We start from the raw sequence: 23,182 nt of genomic DNA, 5'->3' as shown, positions 1-23,182 counted from the left end.
TACTCAGTACACATCACATTGCAACATGTCACAATGACTGAAGTGACCCCTCCTTCCCTTCTTTAAAAACAGAAGTGCAATACCAGCCTCCTTCTCCACCCAGGCAGTGACATGCAAGGCACAACAGCAGAATGAACACGGGGGCAATGCTTGTGAACTTGATTCATTTCAACCTCGAGAAATTCTTGTATCCTGCGCTCGCCAAATAAAAGGTGGTCCTAGTTTTGCAGACATAGATTCTTATGAATCTGAAGACAACGGGGGTACCAAGATAAGAATAGACATGTTCTTGGAGGTGGGTCCAGTACTGACTGTTCTGTAGCTTTAAACGTTGAGAAAATTGTACAACACAGCTGCGAGCCCTGAAGATCTTCTGAAAGGCTATGCAGTGCAAGGAGCCAAAGAGTAAGGAAGTGGTGCTGTTGCACCTGACTGCCGGAGGCACTTATGCCTTTTCATTAGGCATCTAAATAGTAGGTAACGCTATCCACTGCACTTCATTCAAACAGTGTCAGTCAATGACAGGCTTGGATGAAAGACATGTGCACCACAGCATTGCAAAAGGGTGCCGTACCAGGCTTATTTTGCAGCAGGCTTATTTGAGCCCACCACTTGCAAAATAAAAATGATGTGGTGGGCTAGAGAGCTGCAGCGGAGGCAGCAGTTTATGTCTGCTATTTCCCTTAGTTGAACGAACAGGTTCACGCTTGATCAGCCTGAACAAGGGAGCCTGGAAAGGGCATTCACACGGCTGTAACTGCAACAGTTCAATTGAGCACAAGGCCTGGGTTGGCCAAGTCTGTACATAATGTAGAGCCAGGTCAGGGTCTGTGCAGACTGCAAGAAAGGTGATGACTAATGATCACCACTGTGTGGCTATACTCATATTGTCTAACACGTGTACATCTGTCAGTAATTCCCAGCTTGGTGAAAGCATAATTTCAGACAATTGGGTTGTACCTTGTAATGAGCTGATATTGCCATTATGTTTCGTTGATGAATGCATTCATGATTGCTCAGCTCCATGGGTCCCAAGACAGGTGCCTGCTACCTCGTCTGATACCGGTTGTTGGCTGTTCCTCAAAGTTTACTGCTGGCAATGCAAACCACAAAGCAAACTGCAGCATACACTAAATGTTTTCGATTCAGAGCTGAACAGTTTGCTTGTGACAGTTTGTGAACAGTGGCAAGCTGTATAACACATGGTCGCTTGTATTTGTGGGAAATATGGAACCAGGTACTGCAGGCGACGACATTGGTGAAGGGGCACTGCAAAGTTCTGCAAGTGCTTTGGCTGCATGAAAAGTATTTGACTAGTGGCAACATGCAGCACTACATAGTTGTGGGATGCCGTTATTCCAAAGCAACGAAGACTTAGCTGCACCACAAGTTTATAAAACAGCTTGCCATTCTCAGGCACATAGCTTGCGGGGAAGTAGAATTCCACACTTTCCCAATTGTTCTTCCCATCAAAGATTTCCAGCTTGCCAAGATGGCCAGCACAATATTAGTGGATGTGAATAATCCTTGTCATGCGGGGTTGAATTTCCCAAAGCTTCATACAGACTATGAGCGACGCAACAGGCGCTTCTTTCTTGTCTCCTTTTTCCTGTGGACGTCTTTTTTAGCGCACAGCCTCCAGAAATGAATATGTACGAACTAGCCCGTCAGAAAGTCTTACTAAATAACAGTGGAGAACTCCAGATTAATTTCAACCGCAGTGGTGGCAAGTCTTGAAGATTAAATGCAAGAAAGCCTGCAAGCTGTGCAGTGTCAGTGCATGTAAAAAACCCCAGATAATGTCAGCAGATTCCAAGGAGCAGATGTAGCTCAGAAGCACATCAGAAATAGGTCTCACTGCCACTACAGTACCCACTGCTATGAGCACTGCAGATAGTAGTGCAGGTCCTACGGCCTGCAGTACTCGTAGCAGTCCCCATTCACATGGCCCTTTGTACCGCAGTGATGGCACGCATTAATGATGTGCCTGGTTGGCACCCTTGAGAAAGGAGCAAGGATGCCTGGTCCATACACCTTTTCCAGACTCCTGACGAGGATCTCCGCCAGCTCCTTTACTCCTTCACCAGACAGATGGTATCCATCGGCGCCAAAAAGGTGCCTCTTTGGTAATTTACTTGCATCCAAGAAGCGATGCTGAAAATAAAATATAATTTGTTCAGAAATAGGGCAAATCGAGGCAATACGTCAAACATGGTATGGTATCTAGGGTTAATGTCCAAGACTGACTTTATGTATGAGGGCTGCTGCAGTGGAGGGTTCCAAATTAACCTTGACCATTTTCAATATATCACATAGCAGCACATTGGCGCCATTTTGTTACCGGCTCGGTGAGCGTGAGCAACCAACGCTGGGAAACATTTAAGACATCACAACAGTAAAGAGCTACAGCAAAATTTTACCTTTCTGGTATATTTTTGAAGTAAACAATGCTTGAACAGGCAGAAACAAAGCAGACCACACAAACATAGCCCTTGCTTAAAACAGAGCCCTTGCCTAAAACAGAATTAACTCGAACACGTGAAATTTCTGGCATATAAAACACATATAGATCAAAACCTCAGTACGCCAGTCCCATCTCGAACCCACCTCAGATACACCTAACAAATGTGCTCGAATCAATTCAAAGCCATGCCGTCCATTTCGTGCATCATGCCCCGTACCCTTATTTCATCAGCGTTTCATCTCTGAAGGACAGCCTTGAAAGCCTGTTACTTTGACGCCGCATTACCAGCCTTTGGTGCAAAAAATTCTTCGCAGTTCACTCAGTCAAGCACCTTAGGCTGTGCATCCGTTTCAGATAACTCGGCCTGTTGCTCGCACGTTTTCATAATCTTTTCCCCTGAGCATTTGTGGACTGCAATGCCCTTCCCCATGAAGTCGCCGGCATCACATGCCCATTTTCATTTCTTGAAGCCTTGACAATGCATTTTCAAACGCAATGCCTGTACTCATATCTTTTCTTAAATATCTGTAACCCCAAACCTCAAATATAATACCTCCATAGGTGGTAGTTGAGGAAAACAAAGTGAAGATAAAATGTCTGAACATATATTGACGGCAGGTCACCAAGACATGCTCGGATAAATACTTTAATGCCTGCATGTGCCCCTTAGCTAGGTGAGCTCTGCATCATGACAGCGAGCATATACTGATGCAGTCACCACCTCTTGGTACAGCCTTCTGATTTTCTATAGTTTTCTGCTCCTATTTACCTTCATGTTTTTCAGAATGAATCTGCAAACCGACTGCACCCACTGTTACTGCAATGTGCAGCCATGCATCCTTCATGGGCAGTTTTAACCTTGCTGGCAGGCCTACTGAGAATTTTATGACATCAGCTACTCTATCAAACGTGCTACTTGCTGTGAGTGAGAGACAAGACCCTGCACTCCTCTGAACACTCACTCAGTTAACAGATATGGTTTCACGTATGTTGCCCAGTATTTTAGGTGCTGAAAAATCAAACTTAACAACGGCCAACCTCTTGAGACTGTGTGGCAGAGTGTCAAAGTAAAAAATTACAGCATCAGTGTTCTGCCTATTTTTTTAAAGCTGTGAGCAAACTGCATTCACAAAACGTGATGGCTCCAGCACATTTTCTTCAATACAAATGAGAATATAAGTTGGGCAACCGGCACATGTCACCTGCATGCATAGCTGCTGAAACCTTTTGTCTATTTCGTCAGGGCAAATAAATCTAAACAATACATAATGTGCTTTTCATAATTTTGTGATGTGTGCAACTGAATAGTGAAGGTAGTCGTGTAGAGTTGTTACTAAGTGTTCGATTAGTGAGCACACAACATGTGGTATACTGCATGCAATCATTTCTCATGCAGGAAGCAGTTAGTATGCTTGCAAGCAGTTGAGAGAGTACGCCAACAAGGTGGAAACTGCCCATGATGGATGACTGCGTTGTAGTACCTGTGGGCACACGCCTCAATTCTCAACTGTTTTGCTCTAAAAATTATAAAGTGCAACTGATACAGCAAAATATGGAAGCTGAGATGACAGCAGCAGGGGGCAAAGACTATGTCAATGTATGCTCACTTTCTCTGTTATCAGAAGAGGCCGGCAGTTACAAAAAACTTTTCCTAAACTCTGTTTTCTGTTTCGCCACGAACAAACGAAGATTTCCTGTACTAAGAATAAATTTTGTTGCACGCCAGCTCTATGTTCATCTGGTATTCTACTCGCCTTTTTGTGCACTGTTCATCCCAAAGGCGTACAACAAGACAAGCATGTCGGTGCTCACGTCCGGGTTCAGGATGAACACAGACGGCATCCGCTTAAGCGTAGCCGACAGCTTGCGGTTGAGCAGGTGACGGCGGTTCAACCAGCTACGGCTCACCTCGGCATCCGCCGTAATAAACCAGCGTGGCAGCACCTTCACCACGAGGACCACAAAGGTCACGTCGCGTAGCAGCTGCAGGACGAAGGCCTAGGATGCGAAATGATAGATCAGAACTCATTGATGAAATCGGCAGAAGTTCGACGCGTTGCACCACCACGTAGTACATACCTTGATGTTGCAAATCTCCTGCGGACTTGTGTTCGGCCTAAAGATGTCGTTGCCTCTCACGTACACAACACAGAAGTCTGTGCGCAGCAGGTTAATGCGCCGCACAGCGCTTGCAAGGCGCACGGCATCGTAGCCGCTGAAGCTGAATGTGCAGGTCTCGACCGACGGACGCAACCGCAGACGAGACCTGCACATACGCTTCAGCTGACTATCGCTAACGAGCACGTCTCGTAACGCCATGATGGATCGTCACTGGCGGCAACTGAAGTTCGCGCGCATAGAAAACGTGGAACAAAGCGCACCTCGCAGTCACATACAATGGTTGGGGACATCTAAAAGACTACAGGGAACAGGCAGCGTCAAGTTTGGTTCAGCTAGGGACAGCATAGGGACAGTTTGGAGTTGGGTTCAGCTCGGTATTTATTCGGACGCCAGCCTGTCGAAGTGGCGCAGCAGGAGAGTTCCTGTGTGGAACGGTGTCAGCATCTTGACCAGCAAAAATTGCAGCTTGTCCTATGTCTCTCCTTTGCGCCTCTTCAAAATCTGAAGAGGGTGATGCTTATGTAACGAGAGAGTTCTCCATTTGTGGAACAGTATCAGCAACTTGCCCAGCAAAAACTGCAGCTTGTCCTATGTTTCCCCTTTGCAGCTCTTCAAAATCTGAAGGGGATGGTGCTGATGTAACGGGAGAGTTCTCCATTTGTGGAACGGTATCAGCCTCTTTCCCAGCAACACACTGCTGCTTCAATCTTATCAGGTATTCTGTCAGCTGAACTGCAAAAAAACATACAGTGTTGAAACTGCCATGAGAAGTCAAACTGCAGCCTGATTAAGTATGTGCACTTGGAACATTTTTATATTCCGGTACTGTGCAATCACTTTATTTTCGTTACCAAATAGACAACCACTGCAAGGTGTCACACAAGTATGTATTTCACCCATATATATGACAAATGACAACCTTGTCACATATGAAGAGGTCGGCAATAATTTGACAAATAATGCGGCAAATAGCAAATAAGCTACAATTTAGTGCGACCTTGCTGTACACTATTTACGAAGTGTGAATTTTAATTACCCGGCACTTCTGAATCGCAAAAACTAGATGCCATGGTTTTTTTCATTATGCTTTCATGCAAACGTGTATAAACGAGAGCGCCGCTCGATTTTTCGCCGTCATCTATGACAGTGTACTAGCAGTTTTCCAATACCGCTTAATGGTCATGAAACTGCTCTGCAACTTTATGGGAAAGCTTCGCACACTGCCAAAAGTAGCCTTACAGAAGCGCTGGTGCCAATAAAGGAGTGTATTAAGGTGAATGGCGCAGCGGAAGCCGCGTCACTGCATAGAAACGCGTTTTGCAGTGTGGAATTTTCTTTTTCTGGTAGCTTATCACAGTGTCGAAGAATGCTGTGCGAATGTTTGTATTTGTGAACAAGCGAGGGCTGTCTGTTAACGATGGTTTCGTCTTGTCTGATGAGCTGCCGCTACAGCTACAAGTGCAACGACGAAAAGGTGCCATTTTTTGCTTTCCGTGCTTCACCGAACTACTAGTTACCTGATGAGAAGTTGGTGGCTTCTCTTCTGCATGGCCAAACGCGCACATTTGTGAGAAACAAAACATTTCATTCTCACAAACAACGTTCTGCACGAATTTGTGAATAGGAGCGTTGTGTCGCTGCAATGTATGCTGCTGAAGCTGAAGGCTTGAGGATTGGAAGCTTGTCTTGGGGGAAAAAAAGTTTCCTTTTTAATAACTTACATTTCTGAAATCTTCAGCGAACATGCATTTTTACATGCTGGTTTCAAATAAACCGTTCAATTTCGTGTAAACAAGTTGTACTGCGCTTATGTAATAAATCATGTAAGTTTTTTGCTGCAAGAAATTTGCCAAAATGCATGCCACTGCTTTTGCAATAAGTGTAAAATTCTCATTATAAATTATTAAATTATCCTAAAAGCCAGTATAGTCAACTCTCAATGATTCGAACTTGAAGGGAAATGAAAATTTATCTATGTAAAATTAGCAGGACCCTTTTAACGTGTTTAATGTTAACCGAACCAAACAGACAGCTGAAATAACCGGTTGTGTAGAATAATTTTTCCTTCTACCAATAACGCTAATAGTTCCATATGTGCAAAAAGGTGGCTTTTTCACTAAATGCACACCCAAAGAAAATGAAGATTTGCTTTGAAAATGCTGAAAGCACCATAAGTAATTAAATAAGAGTGAACCGAATTGAACACACTTCCCACTGACATCTAGAGCAATGTTCTACAGCATTCCTCAGTGGATGAGTCACCATTGTTCTGCTGAAGTGTCTGCAGTGGTAAACATAGCTACATTCCTCCTGTTGGCATCTTCCAAAAAAGCTCTTCCCATGCACACGCGTTTTTGTTCCCTGAATTAATTTACTGAGGTTGTTGAATGCTTTAACCATATTTTTTAATAGTTATCTATCTGAATACTGCAATCCCACAAGGGATTTTTGCAGGGTGGGTACATGAATACAAAAAAGGGAAATTATAAGCATGGCTTGTTCCCATCTCTTTTAGAGAATTTTAGTCACCTTCATTAGCCTTCTAAATTTTTTGTTCCTTTTATTGTTTTGTTCACGGATATATATGCAGCTCTCAGTCATCTTGAAGATAAAAGCATCAATCACTCGACGTGCATGCGATTGCTATAAAAATTTCATGTGGCCGTTTTTGGTATGCAGGACATTCCATGAGCAGATAACTTAGGAGATGACTCTTGTGGCAACCTAGTCGCACAATCATTTCTTAATATTGCCTGTCACTATGAGCACCCTGTTGTAGCCCAAATATCTTCTAATGGCAAAATGGCTACTTTGGCTGAGCCACTGCTACAGACTGGCACTGCCTTTTCTTATTGTATACTCCATTTCCTATGCAGCAAGCAATGCTGGGGAGGCTGCAGAAGTAGTGTGCCTGAAAAACTATATTACTCTGCCACTTGTCATTCATTCTTCTCAATGTCTTGGCCAGTTTTTGGACGAAAACAAAGGCTTTTACAAAACGAAGTGCTAGCACTTGAAATTGCTGTGAAATGAAAACTGTGAGACATTCAGTGTTCAGGCCCTCTGGCTATAATTTTCAGGAGTATGAACTACCTTTTAGGCGTGGATGGATCTTTTAGCCCTACCGGCCACCTTTTAGGCGCGGTTGGATTTTTTAGCCCTACTGGTCACGTGTCGTACTGCCACATGTCATCCTTACTCCTCGAAGAACAAAATATGTCTGTGTTTGCTGTCTTTGTGCCCCAATCTACTTTCCGGACGCTTACTTAGCCTGCAGGAATAGCTAGCTTCAGTAGCGTTAGTCGCTATGGATGAAACGGTGTACATTTCCGGTGTGCTCCGGAAGTGGGGTCCTGCACTAGTGTCAAGGTGTCGCTTTTGGTGATGAGACGGCAACGCAGCAGGTGCCTGGAACACCAGGTTTCACACTCCCAACGTTCAGCGCGTGCGGTTGTGCGCAGTCGATCCTACCGTCTATTAAGCAGCTGGTGTAGTTCCTTCCGTAGAGCCACCAGCGTTGCAGCAATGCTTGGCTTTTATGATAGTGGGCTGGATAGCACGATTATGGCATCCGACACGACGCGGATTTCCACCCGTGCCTCGCGTGCCAGTCGCACTCGCCGGTCCTGGAAAACTGCTTTCACCTCGCCCTTCATTTGGTCCCACGCGCTCCCGGTCATATCGGGAGAAAGGTGCCGTCTAAGGGCGCCGAGCACATTTTGCACGACGCGCTCATCTTCGAGGATGCGCGAGTTGAGTCGCCAGCAGCCCTTCGCACGGGGAGCCAAGTCAGCCGCGCAGAGCCTCGTCACCACAAGCCTGTGGTCACTCAGCGCCGTGGGGAAAACCCACATGGATTGAAGGTCATCCCCGAGCGCCCCTGACATATAAACGCGATCGAGTCTACTCTCGAGTCCCCGACCCGTCCAGGTCATGCCCGCGCGCCCAGGTTGTAAAGTGCGCCAACAATCAATTACTCCTAGCTCATCTACGAGGGCCCCCAGCACCCGAGCTCCCCAAAGTCGCGTCCGAGGCGAAGCGGTGTGCCCCGAAGTCAGCGGCGGTCCTCGGCGTACAATGCACAGCTGAAGTCCCCCAAGAGAATGACCCGAGTGGGACCAACCATTTGTTCTAAACTTTCAAAGAATGCTTGTTGTCCATAGCGGCATGGTGCCGTTGTTCAAATCGACCGCGATGGCGCGGCCTGCAGTATTGCGGTTGTGGCGCAGAACCGCAGGACCGGTGTCGCGCAGAAAAAGCAAAGCGGCTCCCCCCGAGCCCTTCCTTCCGAAGCTCCAGTATGATTTGGTGTGAAATCTGCGGTCGAAGTTTTAGATTTGATCCATTCTGTGGATGAGTTTCTTGCAGCGCCAGGATGTCGATGCGCTTGTTGCGCGCCGTTTGAATGACTTCAGCCTGTTTAGCAGCTCTCGTAAAGCCTCTGACATTCAGCGTAGCTATTATCAGCGAAAGAGCCAGGATGCGGCTGAGGAGGAAGTGGGGGGCGCACTGCCACTTCATGCTTGTGATTCGGTATCTTCTGCCGCGGGAGAGGAGGGGGGCGTCTGCTCCGTGGACTCGTACGAGTTGTCCGATACCAATTCGCAGTCGCATGTTTGATTATTGCAGTACGGGCAGGGGTCACGTGGTTCTTGGACGTCGTTGTCGCTTTCGGAGCTGCTTTCGCTCGGGATCGGGCTCCTCAGGAAAGCGCGCTTAGTTAGCGGAACGCTGTCCGAAGATTTGGAAGAGCTGGTTGCAGCACTCTTTGTTTTCTTTGGTTTCCGTGGGCTGCGCTTGCGCTTTGCCCCTCAACGGTTGCACCGGCGTGGGCTGCTCCCAGTTTGCTGCAGGTTGCTGGGGTTCTTTCTCGGCTCCTCCCATTACAGATTTCGAACGTGCGCTTTTTACATTCCTTAATGCCATGGCCCAGGCAGCACTTGGGGCATGGGGCCTCGCATACTTCATGCCGGCAGGCGCCGCAGCGGCTGCATTGTGCGGTCTCACAGTTCGCCCCACGTGCCCTTGAGCACCACTGCGGCGGCAAACGCGGAACACGCCCTCGTATTTGAGCTGCACCGTGGTGTCTGTGACGTCAAGTAAATTCGGCACCGCGGTCTTCATTTGCATCTTTATGCGCCGGATCCCCGTGGTGACCGTCGGGTAACCGGGCACAGACTCTCTGGTGACGCTTAAAATCTTGCCATATGGCTGAAGAGTGGTCACCAGCTCCACATTATGGTGCTCCGACGAGTAACCAAAGACTGATACTGTTGAGGTCCACGCTGTCAGTGTTACCAAAGTCCACATAGTAGACTGTGACATGATCTGCAAGAGAAGAACAGCATACAGACCATTGCCGGCGTGCTGAGAACTCTCAAAGAACTAAAGCGGTGCGCGCGCTCACCAGACGAAAAGTTGAGCTTGGCTCGCGTTTCGCGGTACTCAAACGGGACGGCCGTACCTTTCACTTCAACAACGGGGTCCTGGAGGAACCGTTCTACTGCTGCTCTGGCCTTCAAAAAGATCTCAAACTTGCCCCCAGTGAAATCCTGGCCGCCTTGGGCCCCATTCTCACAGCCGGTTTTTCGCTTCCTCCGTCGCCGCTGGAGCCGATGGAGGGGGATGAATTTGGACCGGTTTTTCCCCGAAATCGGGCGGCCTGTGCCGCTGGGCCCTGCTCTACGTTTCTGTCGAGCGGCGGCGATGGAGCCCTGCCCCACAAAAAACGTGCCAATCACAGCGCGAGCTCGCCTCACGTGACCCACGGCTTGCTGGCTGTGAGCGAGAGATGGCGCTGGCGAGCGTCGCAAGGGGCGAGGAGGTCGCGCGGCGGCGGCAAAGTTCTGTGGTTGGCGGTACTTTCATATTATCAAGAGGTTTGCCCCGCCGCGGCGGCTCAGTGGTTAGGGCGCTCGACTACTGATCCGGAGTACCCGGGTTCGAACCCGACCGCGGCGGCTGCGTTTTTATGGCGGAAAAACGCTAAGGCGCCCGTGTGCTGTGCGATGTCAGTGCACGTTAAAGATCCCCAGGTGGTCGAAATTATTCCGGAGCCCTCCACTACGGCACCTCTTCTTCCTTTCTTCTTTCACTCCCTCCCTTATCCCTCTCCTTACGGCGCGGTTCAGGTGTCCAACGATGTATGAGACAGATACTGTGCCATTTCCTTTCCCCTAAAACCAATTATTATTATTATTTATCGCGGCTTCGGCCGGTGCGTGGGTGCGCGGGCTCCCAGTACCCGGTCAAGCAAGCCATCGCCACAGGCCGGGTTGCCAGCGTCATGAGCCTCTGGGGCATGAGCGTTTGAGTCCAGTGGGGCCGTGCGGGTGCCCAAGGACCTGCGCATCCTGAACTCCCCTGTGTCCAATAAAGTTTCCTTCACCACCACCCTGCACAAGAAAAGAAGCCCCCCCCCTTTTTTTGCCTTTTCTCTGTCGTTAGATGCACGCGTCTTGCGCTCCAAAAAGCGCCCTTTGCTAAAGAATAGAGAGCGGATGACGGTTTTATTTCATTTGGCAATATAGGAGGCGTTCCAGGTAAACGAGTCTCCGATGAGTTTAGTGTTTGCATTGGGCACGGGATATACGACAAGCGAATTTGCATCTGTTGTGCTCAAGTAGCACCACTGTTGTGTATTTGGATTTCTCGCGCTACCGGTAAACGCGCAGACGAGCATTGACCGGCCAAGACAGAGACAGAGCTGGAGGGAAGGAGGGGGATGTTTTTCCCGGAACCCCACAGAGGTCCCCATTTAGGTCTGAGAACAAATAAGCGTAGCCTAGGGTCAGGTGCGGGCGCGGCGAGCAGACGCCGCGGCGGCGCCGAAGCCCGAGGACAGGGCAGTAAAGAGGATCAAGAAACGCGAGATGAAAACAACGGAGTAATAAAAAAACGTATCATAGGAACAACACGAGGACGGAACAAACATGACAACACGAGCGCTGTTTCGAAGGCCGCCACCAACCCGCCGAGCTGACGGCTTTTAGCCGTTTCCTGCGATAAAAGCTGCGTTGAAACCCCGTTTACTTGTTGCTAGCTTTTAGGGCCTCATTGCTTCAATAAGCCTATACTGGTAAAATATTCTCCAAACTGTTTTGCTAGACGAATTCTCGAACGTTAGTATAAAGAACAATCTAGCAAGCCCTGACAAACCATTCCTGTAATGACAAGAGTTGATTACCCCCTAGATATGTTCGATTTCGTTCACATTGGCCAGAATAATGTGACTGCAGTGCGCACAGCGCTTTAATAGTATATTCGCATATATTCGTATAAATATGTTTTGGTGCTGTACGCGTGGTGTTTCGCTGTAAAACTATGGAGTCGCGCAAAGTTATTCAACTGACTTCTAACTTTTGCCACCACTTGCGCGATCGCATGTTTGTTCTGCGATAATAGCCAAGCAAAGCAACGCGTCTCTAACTTTTGTGTGTAGACCAATCCCGACACCGTCTGTTCCTGTGCACCTTATACCCTCTTTACACGGGCAGCCTTAACCGTGGTTAAGCTTCACTGCAGTTAAGGCGGTTAACCGCGGTTGGAGTTAACCGCAGTTCGCTGCGCTTACACGCAGTTTAGCCATCTCAGTTAGTGCGACGAAACAGATCATGTGATACTCGCCTCATTGAAGTTTAAACGTCGCCCACTGAGGCGTATTATTAAACAGGGCTACGTTGAAAAGAACACAGAAGAGGAAAAACGTTGTTTCTTGTGCTTTTCTTTTGCTTGTGGCTGCCGTTAGCCGAAATCTAAAAACAAGTTCTAAATAATGATCACAGTCGACTTCGTAGCCGACTGCGCGTTCTACTTTGCCTACTTCAGCCTCTTTTATGCGAAGCATATTATCAGCGTTTCACTTCGGCGCTCGCGACGGTTACACGCCGGCTTCGACCTTGAGCTATACCACGTGACACCATGACGTCACGACCGAGGAGAGGCAGGCCGCATCTTGCGCCGTCGCGACGGTTGCGCGCCGGGCGACCACATGACACCATGACGTCACGACCGAGGAGAGGCAGGCCGCATCTTGCGCCGTCGCGACGGTTGTGCGCCGGGCGACCACGTGACACCATGACGTCACGACCGAGGAGAGGCAGGCCGCATCTTGCGCCGTCGCGACGGTTGCGCGCCGGGCGACCACGTGACACCAGGACGTCACGACCGAGGAGAGGCAGAGCCGCATCTTGCGATGGTTGCGCGCCGGGTGACCACGTGGTACCACGTGACGCTACGGCGACGGTATATAAGGGAGGCTGATTTACAGTGATGTACTGGCTCTGTGTGTGTTTCCGAGATCAGCCAAGAGAGACCAGGTTTCACCGAGAACAATCAAGAGAAACCAAGATTAACCGCTAATATGCTTCGCATCTGCCGGGCTTAACCAAGTTAAGCCTCTGTTTTTTTTTCCCCGTCACTGCTCGCTGCGACGCATCACTGCTCACTGCTATTGGTTATTTTCGTGGCTTTTCTTTCACAGTGAGTGCTGCGCTTGTGTAGTGAAGATCCTGCGGACGTCTTGTGTGTCAAGCCTATGTTGGCCCTTAGCAGGCCTGTCGTGAACGAGGGCGACGCTCAATTTTGGGCCGCATTCGTGGCGCATCAGGCAGCGCTACAACGCCTGCGCGTACAGATGCTGGCGCTGAGCGCTGAAATTGTCACGCTTGAAGAGACGAGGAAGTGACACCGGGGGCGGCCGAAGCTCTTTTTGTTGGCGGCGGAGGCGCACCTGTCCGTCCGTGGGCGAAATCTGTCGGCGTACCCACGCCCAGACTCGCGGTACGAGACCACGCTTCCGCACCTTCCGGACAGCGGACTCTTGAGAAAACTTTCGGATCAACCGCGGCACATTCCGGTGCATGGTGGCTGTTTGTGGAAGCATGAGTCGGCCAAATACCAACATGCGGAAAGCGATTCCGCTGGAGAAACGCGTGGCGATCGGCTTGTACCGCCTCGCAACATCAGCAGAAGAGCGGAATGCGGCCAACTTGTTAGGCGTGAGCACTGCGTCAGTTAATTTAATATTTCACGAATTTTGCAGCGTGGTTGTGGAGCAGTTGGAAGCACGATTTGTGCATTTCCCAACACCAGCTGAGCTTTACGAGCATATGTGTAAATTCACAGCAGTCACTGCGTTAATATTTCACGAATTTTGCGGCGTGGTAGTGGAGTAGTTGGGAGCACGATTTGTGCATTTCCCAACACCAGCTGAGCTTCACGAGCATATGTGTAAATTCACAACAGTCACTGCGTTAATTTAATATTTCACGAATTTTGCGGCGTGGTAGTGGTAGTTGGAAGCACAATTTGTGCATTTCCCAACACCAGCTGACCTCTTCACGAGGACATGCGTAAATTCACAGCAGTCTGTGGTTTCTCTCAAGGTGTCGGTGCAGTGGATGGCTGTCATATCGAGGTGTACCCCCAAAGCAAGCTGCTGAATAATAGAATGATAAGGAGTGGTACAGTGTCGCTCTACTTGCTGTCGTCGACCACACATACAGGTTCCTATGCACGAATTATGGGAGCCCTGGTAGGAACAATGACCCAGCACTGCTGTAGAAGTCTCGACTGCCAGCTACTGTGGCTAGTGAGCTGTTCCGACAAGAAACATAGCTCACTGAAGATGTGGGAGTTGACACAATTCTCCTTGGTGATCAAGCTTTCCCCTTGCAGATGCACCTGATGAAGCTGTACCGATTCCAGGTGTCTCTGGGTCCGGGCGCACCGGCTACCGGGTCCGGCTACCGAGCGCCAGACGTGTTGTCGAAAATGCTTTTGGACGTGTCAAGGCACGCTTTAGAGTGGTGCTGAAGGGCCTTGAGTGCGACATCCACAATGTCATATATCTCATCCGTGCTGCTTGTGTGCTGTACAACATATGTGAGCAGCTCAGTGACCGCTGTGATTAAAGCTAGTTTGGTGTGGTGCAGAGCGCGCGGCCTCAGCCGGTGTGCACAAGCAACGTCAGGTGTGGCTGTTGGGGCGCCCTGGCCAAGCACCTTGCCTTGAGAACCCAGTCCGTGGAAAACTGGAGCAGCACAGAAGGCCACCTCTACCAAGAGGGAACAGCCCTGAACAGAGCTACACACACACATTATTGAAGGAGCAGACACTCGGTTCTGCTCACCTTAAATGGCTACCATTGCACGCACATGATGCATACTCCCTACTGGGGTGAAGGTTATGAGGGTTACAACTAGTGTAATTTTCGTAACCTACATGTTCTTCATAAAATAGGCTTGGTTTATGGAGTTTAACGTTCCAAAGCGGCTGCCGTAGTGATGCCGTGATGCCGTAGTAAAGGGCTGCAGAATTTTCGACCACATGGGGTTCATTAAAAAACCGCCATCGTGGCCAGGCTTTCAGAAAATAGTCGTATTATATGGCTAATGTTAATTATTGGTTCTTGTTAAACTACAAAACGAAGTGGTTCGTATCAACTACTAGTACTCCTTACAGGGACTCCGGAACTTTTTTGGGAGTGGGGGGGGCAAGCCTGGTCGTGTTTCTATGTCGTATTTACTTATGTATTTATTTTTGTGTCAATATTTTATAATTATAATATTCTATTGTTATTTATTTATGTTACATTTCATTAATGATAATGTTAATATTATCATTAATTAATATTATTAATTTAATGAGTAATTTCAACAGTATTAAATTTTAGATATTTGCATTCTTGCTTATTCTGCATTATCATGCACTTTAAAAATGGTTTGAAATTTCTGAAGTTCCCAAACCATGCGCAGACTAAGCAAATGACGCGTTCGAAACGAAAAACGAACGGGTGCGAAAGCTGAAAAAAGTCTTTTATTTGTTTCTGCATTCGCTCCCACAGTAAGGTAAAGCTTAGGCACTAAGTACAAGAATATTCCCACGCATTGATGAGCTTCGTGTCTGGTATGACAAGGGGTGTCGGGCAGGAGAGGATATCAAAGGAGGCCAAAAGTTGCTGTTCGTTCTGCCGTTCTGGACACGAACTCTTTCATAATGACATCCAGTTGCAGGTCCGCAGCTCTCCTCTTGTGCACGTGCAGCAGGAGAACGTGCGTCAGCCTCCTCTGCGTCATTCGATTGCGCAAAAATGTTTTTACTCGCCTCAGGGCACTGAAAGAGCACTCTCCTGAAGCAGCTGACGCAGGTACAGAGAACACGAGTTGCGGGTACCGTACAACTTGATCCATCATTTCACGCATGTCTGCAGACTTCCCCTGCAGAATTTGCAAAATGCGTTCGCTTGCGGCCGGGCCCTGGTCACGCAGGAGCGTTGGGAGAAGCACGAGTTGCGCTGAAAGTCTACTGGTGTCAAAATCTGCAGCGTGTGCTCCTAAAAGCTCATTTAAGTCATGTGCCGCGAAGTTTCGACCTCCAGCAGCGTCAGTCAGAATGCGCTCCAGACTAATCAGCTGCTCCATGCCAGGCTGTTCGAATCGCCTTCGGATCTCGCTGGTAATCCGATCGATAACGGCAAAAAACTCTTTTCTATGTAATGACTTGCAGTCAAGCGCTGCAGGCTCCTGAGGCTTGTCTGTGAATTGAATCCTTCTCGGCGGCTGCGAGACTCGGGGCACTCGAGGCTCCTTTAGCCCTAACTGTGTTGCTCTTGAGTGCGTCCGCTGCCATAGGACGCCAAATGAAGCGTCAGACCGTAGCCTGTACAAGCTGTCACAAAGACTCTGCTGCCTCTTTTTCTCCTGCAGCGCGATAAACTGGGCGTTGAAGCATCCTTGCTAGCTCCTCGCATGGGCCAAATAGGGCTATAGAAAGGTTAATGCCCAATAAAGTTTCGAACTTCCCCAATACTTTCTCATATCCTTTCAGTGCTGTCTTGCTGGTGCCAATGAGAGAGCTTTGAACTTGTACCAGTTCCTGCAATGTCGCCTGCACCCTTTCATAGTTCTCGATAAACCTTTCCATTGATTTCACTCTTACTGTCCACCTCGTTGGACACAATGGTAGCAAAATGTTCGGCCTGGAACAATCCTGCTCATTGGCATCATTACCCGGAGGAAGGACAACGTTCGAATAAACAGTCTTCCTTGTTTTTAGATTCGAGTATTGCATGGGAAACATCCTTTACAATGTTCAGAGCATCGCCGACAACCTCGCAGTTCCTTGCGACCTCCTGGAGTGCCAAGTCTAGACAGTGGTTACTGCAGTGTACAAATATTGACCGCGGTTCAGAGTCCGTGATGCTTTTCTGCACGCCGGTAAATCTGCCTGCCATATTCGCGGCCCCATCAAAACAGTTCCCCCTTAGGTTATGGAAGTCCAGACCTAAACGCAAAATCATGTCCTTCACGGCTCTATACAAGGTCTCAGCTCTACTGTCTGGTGCATTGTACATGCCAAGAAATTCCTCACGAACTTCCAGTGCAATCCCATCTACCCACCGCACACAAAATGTGAATTGCTCATTCCCTGTTACATCGGTAGTGCCGTCAGCGATTATCCCATAGAAGGGAATACATCTGACGTCTCTTATGATGCCCCGCTGAACGCTGTGAGCCATAATTTCTATGATCTCGTTCTGTATGTCGCTGCTCAGCCATCTATCTCGCTGCTCCATCCATCTCTTCAAAGCAGGCACGTCTTGCGATCGTTCATCTAGCAGATCAAGAAGGTTTCCGTCATCCTTTGTTTGCCCTTGCAAAGCTTGGCCTGTGCGGCATAAGTAGCGGACTGAGCTTACTATAGCGCGCAGTGCCTGCCTGGCTTCCTCTTGCTGTCTGCTGCTGTGTTGAGATAATAGCTGCACTACGTGCATTCCTTTTTCTCTCGACAGTTGGCGACTTGCGGAGACGCAGTGAAATTGGCTCTTCTCGTGGCACTGAAACTTTTCGATAGCCTTTTTCCAGTTATTGAAACCAGCGCGAATAAAACATGGTTCCACTCCTGCAACGTTTCCTCCTCTTTCTTTGAAGGCTATGAGGCACACAGTGCAAAAGACGACGTCGCGCTCATAGTCGTACGACAACCATGTGAATTTCTGGAACCATGCATATTTACAGGACCTTCCGGTTTGGTTGCTTGGAAATTTGTAGCCCTTGGGAGGCAGTGATGGGACATCCTGGGGCGAGTCGTCGCGTCTTGCGGTTTCCACCGGAGCGCAGGCGCCGGAATTCGATGTAGTCCGGTCCAAGTCTGTTGTGAAGGAGGGCTCTCCATCTAGTACAACCTCTGCTGGGTTCTCTGCAATAAGTGAGATAAAAGGAATTCTTAGCCGACCACTGTATGTATCTTTTATTTTTATTATCCCTTCAAAGAAATAGTAAGAGAAGTTAAAAAAATGCATCAAGCGCTAAATGTTCATGAACTGCTCATGAAGAGCATGGTATAAACAAAATATTGCAAAGACGTACCGTTAATACTTGTTGCTCCTATCGCACGGTCAGCTGGCTGACTTTCGTGAGAATCGTTTCCCGCTGCCAGCCCGAAGACAAATACAAAGGGGCATTAGAAACATATCAATAAACAAAATGGCGACAAAAATGTGGCGCAATATACCTTGTGAACCCTCAATTCCAAGGCATAAACGCATCTGTGCCGGCACGAAGAAGTTGTCGATCTTCTTTTGAGACCCCGGCATCTTCCGAGGCAACGGCATTGTAAATCTGCAGTTATTAAAAAAAATACACTAAATAGGTGAGCGGTCATGGAAAGTAATCACCCGTCGCAGTATATATGTAAATCATGAGAGCAGATTGTTCTAACAATAATTTAGAGGAAAAGTCATCTATTCTCTTGGCAGGCCGTCGCTCGCCTAATGCGTGTGCAAAGAGGTATGAGTCAACTTGGCTCGCTGGTGCCAATGAAATACGCGAACGAAATGCGTTACACTTGAAGGTTCTTATTTACGGCATAAGCTTTAAATAAGCAACTGCTGCATATGCATTTACGATGGCAATTTACAGTGTTTGAATACGAAACAGCGACAGACTGCATTGGATGACAACAGAAGTGAAAATTTGGCTCGCAGGGCAAAATATTACACCGTATAGCAGTAACTTGCTGCTGTATAGTGCTGCGTAATCATCTGTCCTTATTTAGGTATGAGTACCTGCGCCGCATATATGCAAAAATCCTGCCAGCGGCTGTTACAGGTGGACTGACCTACAAAACAAAAGCGTTTTGATCGGAAACACTGCCTTTTCCACATGCCACGATGATAGTAGAGAGATTTAGCATACAGGAGACGTACTAGCGGAGACGTATACAGGTTTCACGTACGTGAGCTGCGTATGCACAGTGCCAAGCGCGACCGGGCAGGACCACTGCGCGCGCGGAACACGCGTATGTGAAACCGGTACACGTCCCCGGTATGATAAATCTCTAGTGACTCAACACCGTTTCCAACTGGCGTTTTACTTTAATACAACTGCAATGAGAGCGTCGAAGTACACAAGATTTTCTTGAAGACAACAAAATAGAATGCCACGGTTATTGCGGGGTTCTCAACATCATGGCTCTTAAATTGAGAGAAAATGATCGCGAGAAAATTAGCGTTGCATCGCGAAAAGCTGCAGTTAGAGTGGCGCTTTCTGGACGAAATGCGGCCGCATTCAGATTTTGCGTCACTGTATTCTGTTATTAGCATACCTTTAGCAAAGCGTACACCGCGATCGCTACCAGTTTCCGCGTAGCGCGCTCCGCTAATTCGTATGTGCAGATTGCTCTGACAGGCCGGCACCTGCCGCGTCAGAACTATCTGGCATGCGCAATGATGGCTCGTGGTAGCGGTGGCGGTGGCAAACATGCTGAAAGTTCAGTTCAACGGTTCAAGAAGTTGGGTACTTGCCTTAAGATTCTTTGTGGGATGATGGGTAACTTGGTGTGTGGCGGGAGTTCCTGGTTGTTTCACCGATGCTCTCGTTGAAGGAACGGCATTTTTAAATGGTAAGTAAAACCAAAAGATGACTTTTAAAGGAAAACACTGAGGCGATAGAACTATAGTAATTTCGCATGCAAAAATGATGCTGAAGCGTCGTCTTACACTCGGTGTGATCCCTACCTCTGGGCATCAGTTTTTATACCCTGGCCCTTCATTGTTCCAGTGGAAGAGGAGGAGGGGGTGAGCATGAACCACCAGTGGTGCATGCATAGTGTGGACAACACCGCCTATGCTCTGAGTGAATGGCACATGCGTGCATTTGTGCGTGCATGTGTGTGTGTCACTTCAATCCCCGTCCAAGAAGCACACTGCCGGGCTCGACGTCTCGTTATAGTGTCAGTGAACCCTCGAGACTGTCGGGCAGCCGGGGTCTATGTGTGCTTGTGTGTGTGCGACGTATGTGTACGTGTACGGGCCAGCAGCAAGCAGCCGATGAAGGCACAAGAAAGGTTCGCAGAGACCGCAGAGAAGCCGAGCGAGGAGCGTCAAGTTAAGCTGAAGATCAGAATGAGTGAGCTCCGCAGTCCCCTAGCAGCCCTCAATCACCAACGCTTCCAGGTACCGCGGATGCCAAGCGACGACCTGCGCCCAGAGCAGGAAATCACCTATGCCATCAGGCTGGGCGCCGGGCTGTCGCGTCGGCTAAGTGAAACGCTACCGTACGTGCATACACCCCGCGGCCTGCGGCGGCTCAGCGCGGACCCCTCTCAAGAGGGGGAGGCATTACAAAGGGACGCCGCGGTAACTGGGGGAAGAAAACATGCACGTTGACGCACTCGGATGCCGTCACGTCAACTCCCGTTCGACGTACATGGCCCCTTTCACTGTATATACTTGAATTTTAATAAATGTATCCTAGACATCTTCGCTACCCTCAACTGCTTGGAATATGAATTTTATTTTTCGAATTATCTAGAATCCTGGAGCCCAGAGCTAAAGGAAGATAAGTCTGCCTGATGGGGCCCTTGGCTGTAAACGTATCTCTGCACTTGATATTTCCACCGGGTGGTGCACGAAAGCACCCGATGTCAGAAGCCCCGTGTCAAATGCCCCGCGCCGAATGCCCCGCTGCATTTGCCCCGTTTTCAAAAGCCCCGAGTTCAGAAGCCCCTGGCACGATTGCCCCTTTTCAAATGCCCCTTTTAGTGTTGAGAGGCTGTCGGCGAGGATGGTGTTTTGATTGGGAAGTGGTGGCTTTTGTGTATTCAATGGCTTTGATGATGGCCACAGCCTCGGCCTCAAAGTTAGAGCTGTATTCAGAAAGTTTAAATAGTTTATACTGTGTGATTCGATTCTTTTTTTGTGAGAACGTGATATGCTAGGCCACAGCATGCCTCTGTTTTCGATCCGTCGGTGTAAATATGCAGGTCTGATGGTGTAAGGGGCCCGGAAGAGTAGTTGATTTTGATGCGTTGCGTTGGGTGGGTGAGGTGGAGGTCCGTTTTCTTGGTGATGACTGAAGGGGGGATAGTGAGGGTGTCGTTTGTAAAGGAAGGGTTGTTATTAAGGGCGTTGAAAAGTGCGTTTTATCTTTCGAATATTGTGAATGGTGGGTACGTTTGCAAGTATTGGGAGGGCTATGTTAGGTGTTATTCTGAAGGCTTTGGTGATTCTGAGGGAAGCGTTGGATAGTTTGTAGTTTCCTGCGCACTTGTGATGTTTGTTTGTACCAGACTTGGAGTACAGAACGAAGTGTTCAGTCGCCCTGGTGTAAACGTCCTTTAGGTGTTTTGGTGCCATACCTCAAGTGTGTCCTGTGAATCGGCTGAGGTTAATTGTTAGTGTTGAGATTTTTTCTTGGATTCGTTGTGAGATAGGAAAGGAGAGTTTAGTATATTTAATATTTTCAATATATCGAGGATATATTGTTTTTTTTTCGTGGGGGGGGGGGGAAGGTTACATTTGTTTCCTATGATGGGAATTTGGCATTTGTGTGTGCTGAATGATATTTGTTTGTTTGTTGGCCATCTCTGTACTATGTCAATATTCTTTAAAATTATAAAGCACTAGAACTTCAGCACTTATCGAAAATTCGATTTCAGCGTAAGCGGTCGGAAAGTGAGGAGGGGGGGGCAGCGCCCCCCCTGGATAAATGTTGGGGGGGCGACCGCCCCCCCCCCTGCCCCCCCTGTTCCGGAGTCCCTGACTCCTTATGACAAACCTTCACCTACATACTAAGGCCCCGCAGGGGGGGTCTGCAGCTTGCAGGCGTCGGTGAGAGGCGACACCGCGGTTTCCCGAGCATCAGCAGGGACATCCCCACAAGGGGATAATGGTGAACCGTTCATCACCACGGAACCGAGCACCCGCGCTTCGCCGCGCTTGGCATCGCCGTGTCCAAGGAAAAGGGGATCCTGGTGGTTGAGCCGATGCCGAGCGTTTGGGCCTTTAAGGCCCCTCGGCGAAGGCAACACACCACTTTGGCCCAGCTTCCTGTAGACGGCACCTCCGGCCTGGCCCGACCGGGGGAAGACAGCGCTACGCAATGACCCGGAGCTTATTTATTTTTTCACCGCACATACAAACTTCGCCGGTGTGGTGCGTGGGCGCGGCGCACCACAGCGGCCTTCGGCACTTGCCCAGCTCACACTAAGTGAGGTTGAGGCAGAGCCATCCGCGCCCCTGGCAGATGCAGCGAGAGCTGCTATGCCACCCCCACAAACGGGCCCGTCGACCTCCAAGTCGGCAGCCCGCAAGTCTTCTGCCATTCGGGAGAAGTCCACCATGCCCCTGCCCGTGGGTTCCCCACGGAACTCCAGCGCCTCCACCTAGGCGATGGATACAACTCAGAGCTCGCCTCGGTCGCAACGGCGGCGGGGCTCCCTTGATCGCAACAAAGAAAAAAAACCTTAATAACAGGCCCTCAGCAAGAAGGGACCTAAGGTCCCCCACTGGAACTGCCGTGGAATTCTAAATGACTATAGTGACGCAACAGTCATCCGGAATTCTCTATCTCCTGTAGCACTGTGTCTTTAGGGGACCATATTAGGACCTTCTCATAAAAATATTTTTAAAAAGTATGAAGTGTTTCACCGTGACCGTGAGCAAGCAAGCAGGCTCTCTAGAGGCGTTGCTCTTTTAGTTCAAGAGTCCAAAAGCTCGATTTTTCGGACTAATTTCAGTCGCCTGCGGGCCAAAATTGGCCATCTTATCGGCTTTTCGCCGGCGCAAAAGGTGCCATCTTGGATTGAGGTGCATTTACGCTGCAGTTGGATTGGGTTGCCATACTTTCAGTACCTCATCGTTGCCAGTAAAGGTCCCTGCGATCTCTGGCACTTCGAGGTGGGAGCCGGATTGTCATCGCCGTCAACTTGTTTTTGCCGCCGACGTTGTCGCGGGCAGTTATTGCTTGTCCCATACGTTGAAAATTGGTTGTTGGGGGAACAAAATTGTGCAGGAGCTATCTCGCATCTCGGCCGGAAGGAATAAACGAGGGACTGAGAGATTGAAAGAAAGAAGAGGTGCCGTAATGGAGGGAATAATTTCGACCACCTGGGGATCTTTAACATCGCACAGCACACGGGCGCCTTAGCATTTCGTCTCCATCGAAACGCGGCCACCGCGGTCGGAATCCAACCTGGGTACTCCGGATCAGTAGCCGAGCGCCCTAACCACTGAGCCACCGCGGCGGGTCTCATACGCTTGCCATTCGTCGTTTCGTCACTTGTGTTCCTCTGACCGCGTCGACCGAGTGGCGC

The 23,182-nt window shown here is 48.9% G+C and overlaps 1 protein-coding gene and 1 long non-coding RNA gene across 2 annotated transcripts; both read right to left on the bottom strand.

The window, feature by feature from the left end:
- Positions 1 to 1,908: 1,908 nt before the first annotated feature.
- Positions 1,909 to 4,783, bottom strand: LOC144129633 (uncharacterized). The gene is made up of 3 exons (XM_077663750.1): positions 4,544 to 4,783; positions 4,259 to 4,462; positions 1,909 to 2,154 (listed from the first exon to the last, which is right to left on the bottom strand). Exons 1-3 carry the CDS (start codon positions 4,781 to 4,783, stop codon positions 1,909 to 1,911), a joined length of 690 nt encoding a protein of 229 aa, XP_077519876.1.
- A 12,416-nt stretch (positions 4,784 to 17,199) lies between these two features.
- Positions 17,200 to 18,131, bottom strand: LOC144130222 (uncharacterized). Its single transcript, XR_013314014.1, has 3 exons — positions 18,101 to 18,131; positions 17,956 to 18,018; positions 17,200 to 17,785 (listed from the first exon to the last, which is right to left on the bottom strand). It is a non-coding gene; the product is annotated as an uncharacterized LOC144130222 (long non-coding RNA).
- Between the last annotated feature and the right edge of the window lie 5,051 nt (positions 18,132 to 23,182).

The sequence above is a fragment of the Amblyomma americanum genome, chromosome 4 (assembly GCF_052857255.1).
Source record: "Amblyomma americanum isolate KBUSLIRL-KWMA chromosome 4, ASM5285725v1, whole genome shotgun sequence".
In the NCBI taxonomy this organism is placed as follows: Eukaryota; Metazoa; Arthropoda; class Arachnida; order Ixodida; family Ixodidae; genus Amblyomma; species Amblyomma americanum.
The sequence above is the reverse complement of the archived record's forward strand: the minus strand, read 5'-3'. Positions and strand labels throughout refer to the sequence as shown.